At 39.0% G+C, this 18,243-nt stretch overlaps 2 protein-coding genes across 3 annotated transcripts; both read left to right on the forward strand.

The window, feature by feature from the left end:
- The first annotated feature begins 6,083 nt into the window (after window positions 1-6,083).
- Window positions 6,084-10,125, forward strand: LOC146622490 (nuclear receptor coactivator 7-like). 2 transcript variants are annotated; one of them, XM_085365171.1, is made up of 7 exons: window positions 6,084-6,171; window positions 6,994-7,186; window positions 8,205-8,345; window positions 8,488-8,640; window positions 8,752-8,847; window positions 8,975-9,048; window positions 9,132-10,125. In XM_085365171.1, the coding sequence occupies exons 1-7, from the start codon at window positions 6,146-6,148 to the stop codon at window positions 9,268-9,270; spliced, it is 822 nt and encodes a 273-aa protein (XP_085221297.1). In that variant the 5' UTR covers window positions 6,084-6,145; the 3' UTR covers window positions 9,271-10,125. The 2 variants fall into 2 exon arrangements, with proteins under 2 accessions (XP_085221297.1, XP_085221298.1); XM_085365172.1 differs by lacking the exons at window positions 6,084-6,171; window positions 6,994-7,186 and adding an exon at window positions 7,196-7,910.
- A 4,407-nt stretch (window positions 10,126-14,532) lies between these two features.
- LOC146622491 (nuclear receptor coactivator 7-like) lies at window positions 14,533-16,237 on the forward strand. The gene is made up of 6 exons (XM_085365174.1): window positions 14,533-14,661; window positions 14,915-15,067; window positions 15,389-15,541; window positions 15,653-15,748; window positions 15,876-15,949; window positions 16,037-16,237. Exons 1-6 carry the CDS (start codon window positions 14,548-14,550, stop codon window positions 16,173-16,175), a joined length of 729 nt encoding a protein of 242 aa, XP_085221300.1. The 5' UTR covers window positions 14,533-14,547; the 3' UTR covers window positions 16,176-16,237.
- Window positions 16,238-18,243: the final 2,006 nt, after the last annotated feature.

An 18,243-nucleotide genomic window follows, 5' to 3' on the forward strand; every position in this document is an offset into this window, starting at 1 on the left:
ATGAAATATTGATGTCTTACAGTCACATAGGTTTATACGGTAAAGGTATGGACTGTATATGTATATGCTGACGTTGTAGCTTCTGACAGAAACACACAACGAACACACTGACTAACAGTCTATGAACTAGTACAAACCAGTTTTTGTAAACTATCAGATTTGCTGCAGGAGAACAAAAGAAACAAAAGCATGATTGCGTTAATCTGGTTATGTGTACTCAAAGTTCCCAGCAAGAAGATTTTGAGGAAAGGAAAATCAAAAACTCAAAAACAAAAAGGAAACCAGCTACGGACTGAACAAGATAAAATGATGTAAACCCTAAAACATGTATAATGTAGTTAAACTGTAGGTAACCTGATCATTCATAGACTTATAGACAAGATTGGATTAAAATCTTTAAAATTATTACAATTGTAATAAAAATGTACAATCTATAGTCTAGTAGGACAACCAAACCGAAATCAGACACTTTCACCAAAACTGTGCGGAAACTGTCACTACGCTTTCCACAATGAACTCACTTACACACACACACACACTGTGGGTTTACCTGCTTGTTCACCCACACACAAACCACTGCTGTATCAGTTTTGTAATAAAATGACAAATCAATTATGTGCCGAAATTTCCCCGCAACCTACACATGAATCAGGATGTCTCTACACTACACATGTCAGAGACAGATCCTGTATAAAACAGCACATGCATATGCTTCATGACCATGAAGCGTATCCTGACCCTTAAACTGATTTCTGAATCAAATCAATCCTCATGTACAGTTCAAACTATGGGCAGGACATTTTTCTTATATACATATGACCTGATTGAATATGATTTCAGCACAGACTCAAAACAAGTTTCTTCAGTTGCACGCATACAGAACTTTACTTTTTCTTTAGCAAGACTGAGTAAATTGTTTTTTACATATGAGGTTTAAGTAATGACAAACTGTCAAAACATATTTTTACATTCTGTATAACTGTTTTAGGAAATATCTCTACAGGATGACATCAAAATGAAATAATCTACTGAACCTGTTCAAATTTAATGCTTAACCGGGAACAACATTCAGTTTTGAGTCTAGCTTGTTTGCAACAATTAAGATGCGTTAGAGGTTACATGTCCAGCAAGGCCCGACAGTGATAACTGAATAAGCCTGAATGCGGCCTTCTTCTTCTTCACTGCCATTGTTGGTGTATTCAGATGGTTCATTGTGTAATAACAAGTGCTCACCAGCAGAAAAGCGTAACATTTACAGCACTGACACACTGTTGTGCATGTGAGTCCTGCATGTGAATACAAAAAACTATTAAGTATTAAAAAGTATTGCTCTATCTTGGGTGTGCTTTTTGCATTTTCTTAGCATTGCCCAATAGCTGCTGCTCTATTACCAAACCACAAACACTTTGTCTACCATTACAAAAAACACAATAATAACTATATTTAGTGATGACGTCATGGGAAAATGAAACTGCCAGCTTGTTGAACGTATCTGGATGAGTATCAGTGTATTTTGTGAGAAAGGTTAAGTACACCACTGGTAGTAAACAACATCACCCCCTTATACGCATAACACAAACTGAAAACCGGTCCATGAAAATCGTCTCTGTGCAAGAGTGTTTAAGGGTTTTCGCTCAAAGTTTTAATGGGATTTTTGAAAAGGATTTCCTTTGATCTTTTTTGATACTATTTATTTGTAAATTTTCATCGTCCTGTTGAAAGGTCCAGTCCATCTTCATCTTTTAGTCAAGTTATCCTGAGCTCTCTGAATAGATTAATTGAATCGTTGAGTCAGTGACTGCACACTGACCATTTCCTCATCATGCTCTACAGTTAATATATGAGACCCATTTTATTGAAAGCTACCTTTGGTCTGGTGAATATATCTCCTTTTCACTCATCTGCACAGATAATTTGACTAAATTGGATTTTAATTTAGGGACGTCATGAGCTTTCCTCTATCACTTCTCATAAACAACAACCGGTGAACTAGTAAAACTGACTGTTCTGCATGAATACTTTTATTTTAGGTGAACTCATAAAGCGGCCTTTTAATATTTAGCCTATATGCACTTGAAATTCACTTCACATATCTCTATGCATACTGTACATTAATATAATAATGTACAGTATGCATAGTGCAATCTACGTGAAAAATCGTGCTCATTGTTTTTTTACACCCATCATCACTCTAATGCTGCTCGTGCTCGAAAAACCGGTCGGTCACGGTCAGCACGTGCCAGTGTTGTGCCACAAACTCCCGTCTGTCTCCTCCCGTCTTTGTACTAGTGATGTGCGGATCGATCCTGAAATATCGATTCCTCCGATACCAATCATTTATGTTCTAGAATCGATTCTCACATTAAAATATCGATATTTTAGTAATTTAGAGTAAATTTGTAGTTTATCATTAACAGGAACACAGTGGAAAGAAACTATAACATTCGGATTGCCTACATTCAAAGGAACTACTTCCTCTTCCGCCTTTCATAGTCATGTGCGAAATACGGCTGTATAAATGTCTCGCAGCCCCTTGGCGTGCGCACTCACAACAATGGCTGAGCGTATTTGTGCGGATGTATTTTACCTCCACAAACAGCTGAGCCGTGGTTTGCAATAAATGTGGCAAAAAAAAGTGAGGTGTTGTGGCCATACTTGCCAACCTTGAGACCTCAGAATTAGGGAGACATTCAAAAGGGCTGTTTGGGCGGATAAAAATATTTTACAGGGTTTATTTATCGGATAAAATACGTTAAATGTCACCGTTATTATTGGCCGGCCCGGAAACAGCGGGGGTGTCCAAATTCAGAGGCTGCTTCCACCTGAGGACCGGCCTTCGCGGTCTAAAGAAAGCCGGGTAGTACGTCACGAGCTCCCTCGGTGGAGTGAAACTCTGCCGTCTGCTCCTTGCTGTCTAAAATATAACCGGACACTGACGTAAACTCTTCTGTTTAATCATTTTCTGTTTGACGTTTATTCAGCTGTGTGAAAACCCCGGAGGAACCCTCCCGAGGGAATAATAAAGTTTAATTTAATTTAATCTAATCTAATAACTTTAATCTCAGCCAAACCGATTTACTCACGAACAAATAAAACACTGAAAAAGCCAAACAAGAACATTTTTAAGTTATCAAAGTGACTTGTACATCATGTTTAACCCGAGTGGTGAAAGACCGCGGGGGTCTGAAGACGATGTGTCGGTCGGCTCAGATATTTGAAGTTTACACAGCTACATTCTCACCTGAAAATATGTTAAAAGTTTTTTTGCGACCCAGAAAGAGAAATAAGAGTAATATTAAAACTAAGTCGCTGCCGTCATTGTTGGAAACTGGAATTGGCTGGGCCGCGCTATGAATTCTGCGATATGGTTTTTCAACTTTGTTGTCCGGGTGGAAAATCTGGAGAAAGGTGGGATTCTCCCGGAAAAATCGGGAGGGTTGGCATGTATGGTTGTGGCAACATCACTAACCTTGTCAAACACCTCAGAGTAAATCATATCACAAAATATGACGAGCGTATGTTGAGGCGAACTGAAGAGGAGGAGAGGGACAGGTGCTGCTAGGGTGAGAGTCTCTCATGGAGTCCTTTAGTCCTCCAGGCAGGCAAGGTGTTCAAATAGCACACAACTTTAGTTTTTTTATTTCTATATGATGAACTCTGCATTATTAAGTGATAAGAAGAAGGTATTCTGATGTCCTGTAATCATTATGACGCTATAATTTGAGATACAATAAATAAAATCCGTTTTGTACAAAGTATCGGTATCGGATCAGTATCATCGATACCACCCTGAATATTACTTGGTATCGGATCGGAAAGGAAATCAGTGGTATCGCACATCACTACTTTGTACCTTCAAGACATTTCGCTGTGAAGGACTGTTTACGTCTCAGCGCTGTTGTGAATGCAAACGAGACATTTCCGGCGTTTCTTACTTCAAGTTAAAAGCTTTGAAATGGTGATCCAGCTTGATGCTTTTATTGTGAAGGAACTATCGGAGATGCACATAGGTGTGTTTATCGAACTTCAATAAGTTTTTCTTTTCTTTTGTCCTCAGCGCGGGTGAAAAACTCGGGCTGCACGTAACCGAAGCTGCTCACTGCAAAGGTCGGTGCTGGTAACCAGAACACGGAGGGCCCCCTCCCCCTCCACCGACTCATACAACTTTTTTGTCGCCTAGTCGTCGCCAAAAACCAAAAAAACATCTACAGCTTATACAAATTTAAATTACATACATACATTTAAATCCTACACTCCTCTTGCAGGATTGAGGAAATAGTTCGTACGTGCATGCGTGCATGGATGTTTTATGGTATTTGTGTTCTTGTGTGTGAGGCTGCGTGTGCATGTGTGTGATGTGGACTCAGTAGGATTTTTTTTGTGGTTTTTTGTATGTCTGGCTGGAGTCGTGCAGGGAACAGACAGGGTTGAAGAAGAGGTGGAGCAAGAAATGTTCTAGACAGTATTGCTAAGAGCAACGTGTTCTTTCATCTGAAAATCTTTTTAGGATCTCAGGATGGCCTGTGCACACGGACAGCTGTTTTCAACTGTGATGAACCCTGTCACTCCATTATCCCACTGTGCAAGACTAGTTTCTTGCACGTTAACTGCTGTAAACATGCACGTTTCAGTCAGCACAGGATAACTACATTTAAAGCACGATGTCAGCATCATCGGGAACATTATGAATCTCACATTAAAAATAAATCCAAGTAGGTCCTCTTTGAGTCGATTATAACAAGGAGGTAGGAGTGTTCCTGCAGGTGTGTGCATGCGTGTCAAGCTGACATTGCTGACTGAAGAATGCATCAGTTGTGTGTTTTTGACAATAAGTGCATGCATCTGCTTGTTTGCACGTGCATTTACTGTATATACTCATATCTGTCCGGGTAAATCTATGTTTATTGATCTGTTTACTAATCAATCCTGTCACTGTGTCACAGTGGACACTGTCTGAATTTTTATCTTTTTCACTCTATTGGTTTTGTGTAAGAATATCAAGGCTGATTGCTGACCCCAGAATGTACCCATTGTAATCTTCTGACCTCTTCGGCTGAACATGAACAAACCTATGTCATTATTGCTGAAGAAAATTGTGGAAAAATCTGGTCAAGAAAGTGAAGTTATTTGGAAAGTACAAGCTCAACTCAGCTCTGAACAAATTGGATTACTGAATCAACAGCTCAGCGTGTTCAGATCATTTGGGGCCCTTGAAACATTTGTTTGTTAATCTAAATGGTCAGCACTGAAAACTCATCTTTTCTAAATGGTCAATACTACAGTTGAGGTCCTTTTTGTTAAGACTTTATAACAATCTTATAAGAAATGGGAAGGATAAGATAAAAAATCATAGGTGCAGGCAGATGTCATTGCAATCATCAAGTCATTCAATATAAAAATGTACTGAGGTAGCGTAAACCCAATAACTCTGTTCTAACTGGGTGTTTTCTACAGACCACCTTCCTTTATTGCCTCATCCTTCCTGATTTGATGCCAAGCCGTTGACCATTTCCCCTTTTATATTGTTCAAAGGAAACCTGAGCGAGCCAGCTGCAAGAAAGTCCTTGTCCACTGTCATAATCTTATATATAATTTCTTATATATAATATCTTATATATAATTTCACTGTTTTAGTGATGCATTTACACATAAGGAGCTTTTCAGTATCTGGTGTTAACTTTGCTATGCATGATTCATTTTAGTGTTCTGGATCATTTTGCACTAGTTCTTTAAAATCTTCATCTGCAAAGCTCTCATGAAGTGTAGCTGTAAGATGAATGTACTGGACTGAAAAGTGCAACAGTGGTGTCATTCACCACTCATCCACATCTTAGCTTTGACACAGAATTCAGCTGTGCTCCTGCTAACCTTAATGGTAGAGCTGCAGAGCAGGTCAAGCTAATGTATCACTAGCTTTGGCTTTCAGGCGCTGTTGTGTAATCCCTGCATGAATACGTGCAGCCCGTGTAAGCTGTGTGAAGAGGGAGTGGGAGGGTTAATGTTCACTGAAGCTTGATTCAGCAGTTGTCCTGCTCATATAAAAAGCGGGAATGGCAGAGACTCAAGTTCAAACGCTTCATCAGCGCTGAGAGTCCTGACTGCTTCTTTAAGAGATTTTTATCGGGACATTCATCTCCATTCAGCCATGGGAGTTGCATATAGCGTTGGAGAGTAAGTAGAACAAATCAGTATATCTATGAGCATTGTTATGCTGGGTGCTGGGTGATTATGGTGGTGCTAACTGCATTTGAATCAGACAAAGCTTTAGTTAGTTTCAGCTAATTCAAAGAAGTAAACGTGCCCTAAAACTGCAGAAACGTAAAAGATTTTGATTGCACGTCAGATTTCAAGTGCATGCAAAAAGAAACTGTCATGTGAAAATGTTGAAATGAGTGTTTTTTTTATGTTGGATGCGTACATTGTGACATACGTTGAACCAAAGGAAGCAGTCTTAGTCATTGAGTCACTGAGATTTCCTTTCAAGAGTTTGCTGGCTTGCAGCAAAGAGTCTGGCATGGTAAACCAGAGAGGGATGGAAGAGACTAGAGGGGATTTCTGAACTGTCAGTCATGTCTGATTGAAACTGTAGACAAAGCAGACTCCAACATGGACAGATGGAAATAGTGATTTCTCATTCCCACACATGTTCCAGGATTAACTCAAAGATGATAATTGCTCAAAAAGGTTAAAACAAGTATAACTGTTGCAGTTTATTTCCAGGTACATCTTAGATTGCAGAGGCTTTTTTTTTTATAGTTGTTATTATATTGTAACTTCTATGGAAAATGGAGAAAATGTAGCCTGTGTTATTATTCAGTATGAGTAACTCTTTAGTTTTCTGATATTGCCATGTCATTGTGCTTCTTAGCATTTTACTTGATCTCAGGAACCCTTTAAACTCTTTATCTAATGTATAAGAAGTCAACCATCTACAGCTATATAAGTATACTGGTAACCTAAAAACCCCCTAAATTTTATAATTTTTTTTTACAGGGTTGACCACCTCTACACATTCTTTGCGCAGTGGTCACCAGAGGTCTGCCACAAAGGCGACAAGAACCAGTGGAAACCGCATTACGTCATCAAAGACAAAAATCAGAACCACATTCTGGTTGTGGAGAAGGACATCGCAGCGATCAATAAGATCCTCAGCAAGCCCATCAACACCGCCGCTAAAAAGTGGGAGGTAAGATATACACAAAAACATACATTATTATATCTCGAAGGTTAAGCACACACAGAACACTCCAAGAATCAGCTCTCTGATGCTCAGGTGTTCTTACGGTGCTTAAAAATGTTTTTAAACCACCTTTCATTAAAACAAAAAAACCCAAATACTTTTTAGTTTGAATATTCATGGATAGTTATACTTTAGCTCTAAAAAATATACATAATATTCATATTATGTATTATTCATTTGCACATACTGGTAGGTTAACAATTACAGAAACATAAAACATGATTTTGTTAATTACCAATACTGTTAATTTAGTGCGGCTGTGGCATAAACCTTATAATGAGTGGTGGCCTGACAAATTTGTTGGCAGTTATTGTTAAAAGTTAAAAGTGAGGCTGTGGGAATGCCCTCTGTCTATATATGGACATCCTGTTTCCTTCTACAAACCTAACCCAGATTTTGTTTTCCTGTTTAGTGAGAAAAGAAACTGTTCACTGTCAGAGTTGACCAATGTGCAAACGTCTGCTAAGATTTCCAACCAATAACACTTCAGACATTGAAAGGGAAAGTAACTCAGTGTATATAAAAGAGCTGCTGGATGGCAGTTTGGTTAGCAGACATGTGGTACAGCAGAAAGCAGCGCTTGACAGGGAAATCAGGAGCTATGAAGCACCTACCAGAAAATATTAAGGTGCTTTACATTGCCAGTGACTGTATGGAGCCTTATGTTGAGGTAAGATTACTCTGCTGAATGTATTCATGTTAGGAAGTGCAGTGAAGTTACTGTGGAGGTTCAAATGTTTTTCTGTCACCATACTTTGCTGCTTTGTTGTCATCCAGTAGTTCAGTTATTGTGGTACTTGTGCTCAGTTTTAAATAAATCAAAACTTTTTAATATGCAAGGCCCCTAAACTTTTCTCGAGTAACAAAAATGCGACAGCAGTGAGTATTACTGTGACAGTAAGCAGGGAGCGAATTTGTTTGATGACAATGAATATATCTTTGCAATTTTCTGCTTGCCTCACAGATCATCACTGTGAAAGACTCCAAACGCCGCCAGAGTCTGTGCAGCTCAGACGACTCTGAGGCAGAAGAACTCAGTTACCACGATGTTCTCCCTGTCCTCAGCGACCACAGCCTTCTGCTAGATGACCACCACCTGGAAAAAGTTAGTAAAACTAACCTTCACATTAAACTAGCTGGACATTTGGTGCAGATCACAATCATCAGAGGTTTTTCTCTGAAGGTATTGAGAAAATTATTATTAGTCTGTCAGGACATAATCTGATGAGCAACTCTTTGTCAAACAGCTTGCTGTTCACATGCCAGCAAGGACCCGGGGTTATCAATGGCAGCTGGTCTACAGCACAGCCATCCATGGGAGCAGCCTGAAGACTCTGTACAGGAACATGGCTGAGGTGGACAGCCCTGTGCTGCTGGTGGTCAAAGACATGCACAAAAAGGTTTGTATCCTGCTCTTTAGTCTCCAAGAATTTTCTGTACCAAGAAAATGAGACGGATTCCTCCATTACCAGCATCTCCTTTAACAAACTGGTGTCTTGGTGTATTTTCAGGTGTTTGGGGCTTTTTCTTCAGATCCATTCAGAGTCAGTAAATACTGCTACGGTACTGGAGAAACCTTCTTGTTCAGCTTCAATCCCGACTTCCAGGTAAGAGTTGAACTTTTATTAATGTTTTACCTCTAGTCTATTTACAGGATGATTTTTCATGAAATTATTTCACTTATTGTAGAAATCTGCACAGAGTTTAAGATGTTTTTATGTCTTTGTTATCTAGGTATACAAGTGGAGTGGGGTGAACTCGTACTTTGTGAGTGGAAACTGGGATTCATTGCAGCTCGGTGGAGGAGGGTAAGTTATACAGTTATTTATTTATTTATCAGTGAGTTTTCAAAGATCTGATATTAAAGTTCTATTGTTCTCTCTGTCTTTAGGAGTGGCTTTGCCCTGTGGCTGGATGCTGATCTGTACCGTGGTTCAAGCTTTTCCAGTCCAACTTTTCACAATGCACCTCTCTCCACAAATAAGGACTTTATTGTACAAGACCTGGAGGTCTGGACTGTGCAGAATTGACTGTGAACATCTAAAAAGCCGAGCTAAAATCAAAGCAGGATCTGTTGTTCTGTGTGGAGCTCCCAGACTTCAAGACGTGTGGGCCGTTTAGCCACTACTGTACGTATCCTGATGGAGCGTCTGCTGTCGTCTCTGCACATGGTTCAGAGTTCCTCTTGTACAGTATGAAGCCTGCTGACGGGGCTCTCGGGCTTTCTGCCTGCTGGAGCTGTGCCTATTGAAGATGAGTGCCTCCCTGTAATTGTGTAGTTCAGGGTCATGCCACTTCAGCTGCAGCCTCTGTGCTAAGCCCAGTCAGTAACTGGCACCCGAAGCTCAAAGACCTCCTAGACTTTCTCTCTGATTAAAGAGAGCAGCATTGAATGAAAGGTTTGCAGCCGCTGTAATGAGATTCAAGATTTAAGAAAGAATCTATTTTTATTTTATTTTTACATGAATGCATATTTATAAAAAGATGATTTTAAAAGGATTTTTTACAGTTTGCATTTCTGTTGAAGTATCAATGTGTTGTCATATTAAATTAAGTATTTAATAGTAAATCACTGTAACACTGGTAGGACCAAAAACAGCTGATCTGGTTTTAACATTTTCCATGTAAGTGAGGACCAAAATAGGAGCGCTGAAAGTAATATAAGGACAACATTGCACTACAAAAGCTGATTGTCTGCTAGATGTGCTGCTTGAGGAAGAAGGGACCTTAAGTGAAAAATGTTCTGCTTTATGTAAATGAAGCAACCAGACTGTGAAAAACACTTTGAATAAAACGTCAAACACATGGATTTGACGTCAAATAGACAGATGTTTATCATCTGTGCATTTAAATACACTGTTCAGGAAATGGCAAAAAATGGTACATGACCGTCAGGCAGTGCTGGCGCTGCCACTGTTTTCTTGTGAAATCACATTAAAAGTTTGTGTTTCCTGTTATACTCGAGTAGAGGTGTCATTTTTTACTATACGCACTTTCACCACATCACTGAGTTAGTTACTTGTTATGAGGAATACAAAGGGACTAAACCTTGTGTGTCATTTTTAGGTGATTTCCTTATTTTAATCAGAAGCTGAGCTTTCGTGCAAAATTATGAATGAATATAAACAAGGAAATATTTCCGATTGAAGAAGCCTAAATACACGTTTACATTTTAAATCAAACTGGTAGTCTCACAGACATGAAAACTTCAGATACTTAAGAAAGCTTATCAATCCAAAACATTTTGTACAGTTTTGTAGTAAAATATATTTGTGGAAATTTTAGTCTCATTTCCAACAACATCAAAATAGTTTTAAGCAACAGAGGACGAAAGAGATATTGTTGTTTGACTGTTGAAAAAAAGGTAAAATTCACACTTAGCTCAGAGGGAGGAACTGTTTTTCAGATCTGTGGGCCAAAGTGTGTATTATCATTATTACTGGAACATTAGCTAACATTTTAAAAGTCTCTCTTATCAAGTGTGTTTTATCAGCTGTGGTGTTGATGTCAGACGTCAGAGTGTTCACATACCCACTTATGATTCTCTATATTTAGCCAAGGCATCTCAGTCGATGAGATAATAGTCCCATATCAGTCTTTCCGTATTATTCTGACTTATTTCACATGAGCAATCTTCATTGCCAAATGTTGGTTTTCCATTTATTCTTTTCTTTTCAGCTACCTGATCTTAGCTCAGCCGAGATCAGGGATGTCAAACTCATTTTAAATCAGCTGCCACATAGAGCGCACTTTGATCTTAAGTAGGCCCGACCAGTAAAAATCCCCTTTTTGTCAGTGGAAAAAAGTTTACCTACACAGCCGATCCCTGTGATATCTAAATATAAGAAAAGAAGTGCAATTTCAACAGCATTTCTCAGTTTTACCACATAAATAATGAAACATAATGAAAGAAATCTGTCAGCATGACTCTTTGGGCTTCATTTGTAAACAATACATCTGTGAAATTACAGAAAAGGTTCAGATAGCTCATTGCCCAGACTGCCTTGTAATCATAAAGGAGTAATAGCCTATCTACCTTCCTATAAAGATGTTGATTTAGTAACAAATCTTTTTACTAATCATTGTCTTTCTTTTTTAGACAATCAAAACCAGATTAGCTCCTGTTTTAAAGTCGCCCACCTGGATAATTGACAGGATTCCCTTTTGGAAAGTTGAGTAATTATGGAGGAAAACTCATTTACATGTTCATCTCCTTCATTTTATTTAACACTTCAGTTCGAGATGCGAGGGCTGCCTGTTTCTCAGACTTGGTTTCAAAGAGCAGAGGTAACCCCAAGGTACTATTTGACACCATAAGTGATATTGTTGCTCCTGCTCCACCTGTTGTCCCAATTTCATGGAATGAAGATTAGATTAAAAATGTTTCTTTCTTCGTTGAAAAAGTTAGTAATGTGAGGAACAGTATCTCTCCTTCTCTGTCTCTGTTGTCTGCTCCAACTCAAGCTAGGCCTGTTATTTTAGAAAGATTTTTACCCGTGTCCTTACCTGAGCTTGTCAAATTAGTTACTTCAATGAAAGCATCCTCTTGCTCTCTTTATATTTTTAGCTGGATCTTTGTTTAAAAATGTCTTTCAGTCTATCGGTCCCTGTGAGCTTACAATTATCAATACTTCTTTGGTTTCTGGTCAGGTCCCTGTTTACTGTAAGCATGCTGTCATTCACCCACAGTTTAAGAAAAACAAGCTTGACACTTCTTTGCTTAGCAGTTATAGACCAATTTCAAAACTACCATTCATCACTAAGACTTTAGAAAAGGTTGTGGCTAACCAGCTCATAGCTGTTCTGGATGACTACAGCATTCTGGAAAAATTCCAGTCTGGCTTTCGTACAGCTCACTTTACTGAAACTGTACTTCTTAGAGTCTCCAGTTACACCTTGATGAAATGTGATGCAGGAGAATGCTCTGTTCTTTTGATGTTGGACCTGACCTTTGCCTTTGATACTGTCAACCATCACATTTTGCTAGATAGGCTGAGACACTGTGTGGGTATATCTGGGTCTGCTTTGATCGGTTCGCATCTTATTTGTGTGAACGATCCTTTTCTTTGGCTACCTCTAAGTTTATGTCTTCTTCTGCTTCTTTTGCATATTCTGTGCCACAAGGTTCTGTATTGGGGCCTTTGCTGTTTTTGTTGTATTTACTCCCTCGTCCGCACCTTCTGAGCAGTTTTAAGGACATTTCTTATCACTGCTATGCAGATGAAATTCAGTTGTATATCTCCTTTAAGCCCCAAGGTGTTTCCAAGTTACAGATTTTGCATAGGTGCATAGACTTTATCAGAGGTTGGATGGCTGACAACTTTCTTTAACTTAATGAGGAGAAAACCAAAGTCCTTGTATGTGCTTCTCATAATTGTTTGCCCAAGGTTATGGAAAATTTAGGTCCTCTTGCTACATTTGGCAAATCTTCTATTAGGAATCTTGGTGTAACTTTTGATTCAACTCTGACTTTGGACGCTCATGTTAAATCTCTGGTTTGATCCTGTTTTTATCACTTCCCCAGCAGGTCCCTGAGGTCATGTGATCAGGGCTTGTTGGTTGTCCAGCACACAAGGCTGAAATCGAAAGGTGACAGAGCTATGGCATCGTGGCCCCCAGACCCTGGAACTCTTTTCCTTTGAGCTTGAGATCTGTAGACTGAGTGGTCCTCTTTACAAATCAGCTAAAAACTCGTCATTTTAAACTTGCTTTTGGTTCGTTTTTGTTTCTATGTTTTAGCTTCTGTGAAACACTTTGTGATTTTTATCTTGAAATGTGCTATACAAAGCCATCTTACAGCTGATATAATCAAAAATAAAAAGTTAACTCATGTAATTACAAACTCAAACTCATTTCTTAGTTTAGCGACAATTTTTTTGACATTTAAAAAAAAAAAAGCATATCATATTTGTCCTTGTCAATCGACTGGCCTGCTCCCCTGCTTCTTCTGTGTGTATGTGTGTGTGTGTCCAACATGCCAGTTTATGGGCAAACATCAGGCCAGAAGGATTTCCCGTCCCGTGAGTACGCCAAATTGATCATCACATTTTTTCTTCATTGGAACCTGGAAAGGAGTGTGTCACGGGAGCGGAGCTGTTGGGAATTATCAAGTGTTGGCGTTTCACCACCAGACGAGCACTGTGCAGGAGTTTGGAGCACCACAGAGGAAGCTACGTCGTTGGAAACGGTTAACTTTATTGTTCTCTATTTCACTGTAAATAAACTCACTGTTGCTAACTGGAAAGTCCTGCATTTGCATCCTGTTCTTGCACTGAACCTGACAATAATATTACATTAATCATGGAATAAAAGTACAAGATTTCTGACATAAAATCACATAGTAAAATCCAATTAATAAAAGTACTTTCCTGAAATTTTAAGCCTCATTAATTGCATTACAACAGTATAGGACAAAATTATTAGGTAATTTCACTGATTTTACACATGCAAATACATTTTTTAAATATGAAAATCTGTAAAAAAAAAATAGCTTGTGGGGATAGGTTAATTGGATAATCCAAATTGCCACTAGGTGTGAATGCGAGTGTGAATGGTTGTCTGTCCCTATGTGTTAGCCCTGCGACAGACTGGCGACCTGTCCAGGGTGTACCCCGCCTTTCGCCCTATGACAGCTGGGATAGGCTCCAGCACCCCCCGCGACCCTGAAAAGGATAAGCGGAAGCGAATGGATGGATGGATGGATGTAAAAAAAAAAATACAATTTAAAGTTAAAAATCTTTACGTTATTATCCTATTAAAAGCACATGAATTTACCGTATTTTTCCATAATGGCAAATTTAAATTCTTTTTTTTTTCTTGTACCCGAGTTGCTGAAATCCTACCACTTTTTACATTTTTTTTTCTTTTTTGCTGCTGTACATGATGACTCTTGGATTTAAAAATCCACTCTGGTGGTATACAGATGCAATACTATAAACAATTTTGTTACTGAATAATTTTTTCGGGAAATAATTAACAAAGGTCTTCCAAAGTTGATATTCTCAAGCTCTCTTACACTCAGGCATTTTTACACGGCAAGCCCTCCTTAGTGACTTACAGTAAGTGCAATCACAGAGCTTGGTGGTTATCCCTGAGGGTGTAGGGTCTATATATGGACATCCTCTTTCCCTCTACATCCCAGAACCAGACCTCACTTTCCTGTTTAGTGAGAAAAGAAACTATTCACTGTCAGAGCTGACCAATCAGCAGACATCTACTCAAATGTCTGACCAATAAGCCTGCAGACAGAAAGAGAAAGTAACCCAGTGTATATAAGAACTGCCTTCATGGCAGTTTGGTTAGCAGACATGTGGTACAGCAGAGAGCAGCGCTTGACAGGGAAATCAGGAGCTATGAAGCGGCTGGCAGAAAATATTAAGGTGCTTTACATCGCCAGTGACTGTATGGAGCCTTATGTTGAGGTAAGATTACTCTGCTGAATGTATTCGTGTTAGGAGGTTCTGTGGAGGTTCAAATGTGTTCTGTCACCATGCATTGCAGTTTTGTTGCCATTCAATAGTTCTGGTTTTGTGGTTTAAATGATTTGCAACCTTTGTACTTAAGGCCATTAAACTTATATATGTAATGCAGTAAAAACTTCCCAAATAACAAATAAAAGGAGAGCAGTGGATAGCAGTGTAACATGATGACACTTTTTCTGCTTGCCTCCTTCAGATCATCACAGTGAAAGAGTCCAAACGCTGCCAGAGTCTGTGCAGCTCAGACGCCTCCGAGGTAGAAGAGCCCGAGTACCTGCTGGAAGTTGATGATGATCTTCCTGTCCTCACTGACCAGAGTCATCTGCTAGATGACTATCACCTAGAAAAAGTAAATAACACTCATTTATATATATGTGTGTGGATCACAGCTATCAATGGTTTTTCTCCTGAAGAACTGAGAAAATTGTGATTAGGGCAATTCCTCTCAAATCGTCCAATTGTTCAGAAAATTTTCTGCTTCACCATCTCCAGTTTCACAACAGTCATTATTTATGACATAAGCGGCAGCATTGCCTGGAAGTTGTGCTCAGACCGTAAAGTTTTTTATGCAAATTGTAGACAGTCAAGCAGAAGAACAGTGTTGATTTTAGATGGAGTGACGCATTAGTCTGTCAGGACATGATCTGATGAGCAACTCTTTGTCAAACAGCTTGCTGTTCACATGCCAGCAAGGACCCAGGGTTATCAATGGCAGCTGGTCTACAGCACAGCCATCCATGGGAGCAGCCTGAAGACTCTGTACAGGAACATGGCTGAGGTGGACAGCCCTGTGCTGCTGGTGGTCAAAGACATGCACAAAAAGGTTTGTATCCTGCTCTTTAGTCTCCAGCACTTTTCTGTACCAAGAAAATGAGACGGATTCCTCCATTACCAGCATCTCCTTTAACAAACTGGTGTCTTGGTGTATTTTCAGGTGTTTGGGGCTTTTTCTTCAGATCCATTCAGAGTCAGTAAATACTGCTACGGTACTGGAGAAACCTTCTTGTTCAGCTTCAATCCCGACTTCCAGGTAAGAGTTGAACTTTTATTAATGTTTTGACTCTAGTCTATTTACAGGATGATTTTTCATTAAATTATTTCACTTATTGTAGAAATCTGCACAGAGTTTAAGATGTTTTTATGTGTTTGTTATCTAGGTATACAAGTGGAGTGGGGTGAACTCGTACTTTGTGAGTGGAAACTGGGATTCATTGCAGCTCGGTGGAGGAGGGTAAGTTATACAGTTATTTATTTATTTTCCTATCAGTGAGTTTTCAAAGATCTGATATTAAAGTTCTATTGTTCTCTCTGTCTTTAGGAGTGGCTTTGCCCTGTGGCTGGATGCTGATCTGTACCGTGGTTCAAGCTTTTCCAGTCCAACTTTTCACAATGCACCTCTCTCCGCAAATGAGGACTTTATTGTACAAGACCTGGAGGTCTGGACTGTGCAGAATTGACTGTGAACATCTAAAAAGCCGAGCTAAAATCAAAGCAGGATCTGTTGTTCTGTGTGGAGCTCCCAGACTTCAAGACGTGTGGGCCGTTTAGCCACTACTGTACGTATCCTGATGGAGCGTCTGCTGTCGTCTCTGCACATGGTTCAGAGTTCCTCTTGTACAGTTTGAAGCCTGCTGACGGGGAAGCCACTGTAATGGGATTCAAGAAAGAGTCTGTTTTTATTTTATTTTTACATCAATGCGAGGCGTGTGTGCCGTTTAGTCACTCAGATGTGCAGATGGAGCATTTGCGGATTTTAAAAAACAGCATTGAATGATAAGTCTACAGCTACTGTAATGATATTCAGGGTTCAAGAAAACATTTATTTTTATTTTATTTTTGTATCAATGCATATTTATAAAATAATGTGTTTTTTTACAGTTTGCATCTTTGGTTAAGTGAGTGTGTATTAACAATAACTGGTTAATTATATTAACCAGTTATTGTTAAAATCGGTATAACACTGTTAGGACAAACAATTTTAACTGGTTTTAATGTTTTCCAGTCAAATCTGTGGCTGCTAGTAAGGACCAAACTAGTAAAGTTGAACAACATTGCACTACAACAGCTGCTGGATAAGCTGGATGTGCTGCTTGAGGAAGAAGTCAACTGAAGTGTAAAATGAAAAATTCTTTTTTTTTGTAAATTAAGCACCAGCTTGTCTATTTGGAGAGAAAAGTACTTATGAAAACATCAAATACACGCACATGCCCAGTTGTTTACTTTCTGTCTTTTTAAATACACTGTTCAGGAAATGGTTAAAGTTTTTCTATGACTGTCAGGCAGTGCTGGCACTACCACTGTTTTTTGTGAAATCCCATTAAAGGTTTATGTTTCCTGTTGAAACTGAGTAGATGTCATTTTTTACTGCATGTTACATCAGCAAGGTATTTAATAAGAAGCACGTGTTACGAGAAACAAACTGAGAATGCTAAATATCAGATCTGGGTAATGTTTCTGTGTAATATTATATATATATTATGTGTAATATGAAAGAATAGAGAATTACTGACAAATACTCGCAATGTTAAAATATATATTTATCAAAACCTGCAGTCTCACCAGACATTAAACTGTTCAGTTATTCAAGAAAAGTCATCCATCCAATAGTTTTTGTCCATTGTGAAGCTTCACAGGTTTGAGATGATACTGCTCAATGACCTAAAAAATCCTGAGACAAGAAAAAGAAAAAACAACATTATTCTGTATATTTGTGGGAGATATCGTGTTATTTCCAGCAACATCAAAATAGTCTCAAGCAACCAAGGATAAAGGAAAGTTGTGGGTTGATTGTGGAAAGGAAAAAGGTGACACAGAGTGATACAGAGGGGGGCGGCTGTTTTTCACATCTGTGGGATAAAAACAAAAGAAAGGTTACATTACTGTTACTTTAACATAAACTCAAAAAAACAAAAACAAAAAAAAGTCCAATTATTCAAGTAATTCAGCCCATTTTCTGGCTATCATTTGCGGGGTTGTATTGTTGTTGTTGGTGTGTATCATATTCAGTGTTGGGACTAACGCGTTACAGTAACTACGTTATTATTGTGGTAACGAACACGGTAACTAGTTATTATGCCAAAACCGGGAACGCGTTACTCGTTACTGGGATTTAGATAGGCTCGTTATTCGTTACTTCGTGTGGTGGCTATCGCGGAGCTTCCACAGATTCAATAACATTAGCAAGTGGTGGAGGCCAGCAGGTGGATGAAGGAAAAGGGAGGCAAGAGGAGAGACCCGAAGCGGCCGCTGGTCCGAGAGTGTCAGGTGAACTGAACTTCAGGTAAGAAGTTATGACCTGCAGTCCATCTGGGTCAGATATGAACCAAGTTTAGGTGGAGTTTATTTTCATTATGCTGACTTTTTCGTACTGCGTGCTAGCTAGCATGACAGAGTTTCTATACAGCTGGGTGGGTGCTATGATGTTACTGATGTTGAACTTTATTTTGTTCATAAGGTTAATTATTAGAGTTGCCAACCGTCCCGAAAAAAACGGAATCGTCTGGTATTCAGAGAAAATATTACGGG

Source organism: Diplotaxodon limnothrissa, linkage group LG11, assembly GCF_057381915.1.
Source record: "Diplotaxodon limnothrissa isolate DT_005_m linkage group LG11, D_limnothrissa_male_GT1.1, whole genome shotgun sequence".
NCBI lineage: Eukaryota > Metazoa > Chordata > Actinopteri > Cichliformes > Cichlidae > Diplotaxodon > Diplotaxodon limnothrissa.

Bases quoted from the DNA above. Each gene is read 5' to 3' on its own strand.
- LOC146622490 (XM_085365171.1), top strand. From the start codon at position 6,146: ATGGGAGTTGCATATAGCGTTGGAGA. The intron at 8,346-8,487 runs GTTAGTAAAACT...TTTGTCAAACAG, and splicing joins ATGACCACCACCTGGAAAAA to CTTGCTGTTCACATGCCAGC. The intron at 8,641-8,751 runs GTTTGTATCCTG...GTGTATTTTCAG, and splicing joins TCAAAGACATGCACAAAAAG to GTGTTTGGGGCTTTTTCTTC.
- LOC146622491 (XM_085365174.1), top strand. From the start codon at position 14,548: ATGTGGTACAGCAGAGAGCAGCGCTTGACAGGGAAATCAGGAGCTATG. The intron at 15,542-15,652 runs GTTTGTATCCTG...GTGTATTTTCAG, and splicing joins TCAAAGACATGCACAAAAAG to GTGTTTGGGGCTTTTTCTTC. The intron at 15,950-16,036 runs GTAAGTTATACA...CTCTGTCTTTAG, and splicing joins TTGCAGCTCGGTGGAGGAGG to GAGTGGCTTTGCCCTGTGGC.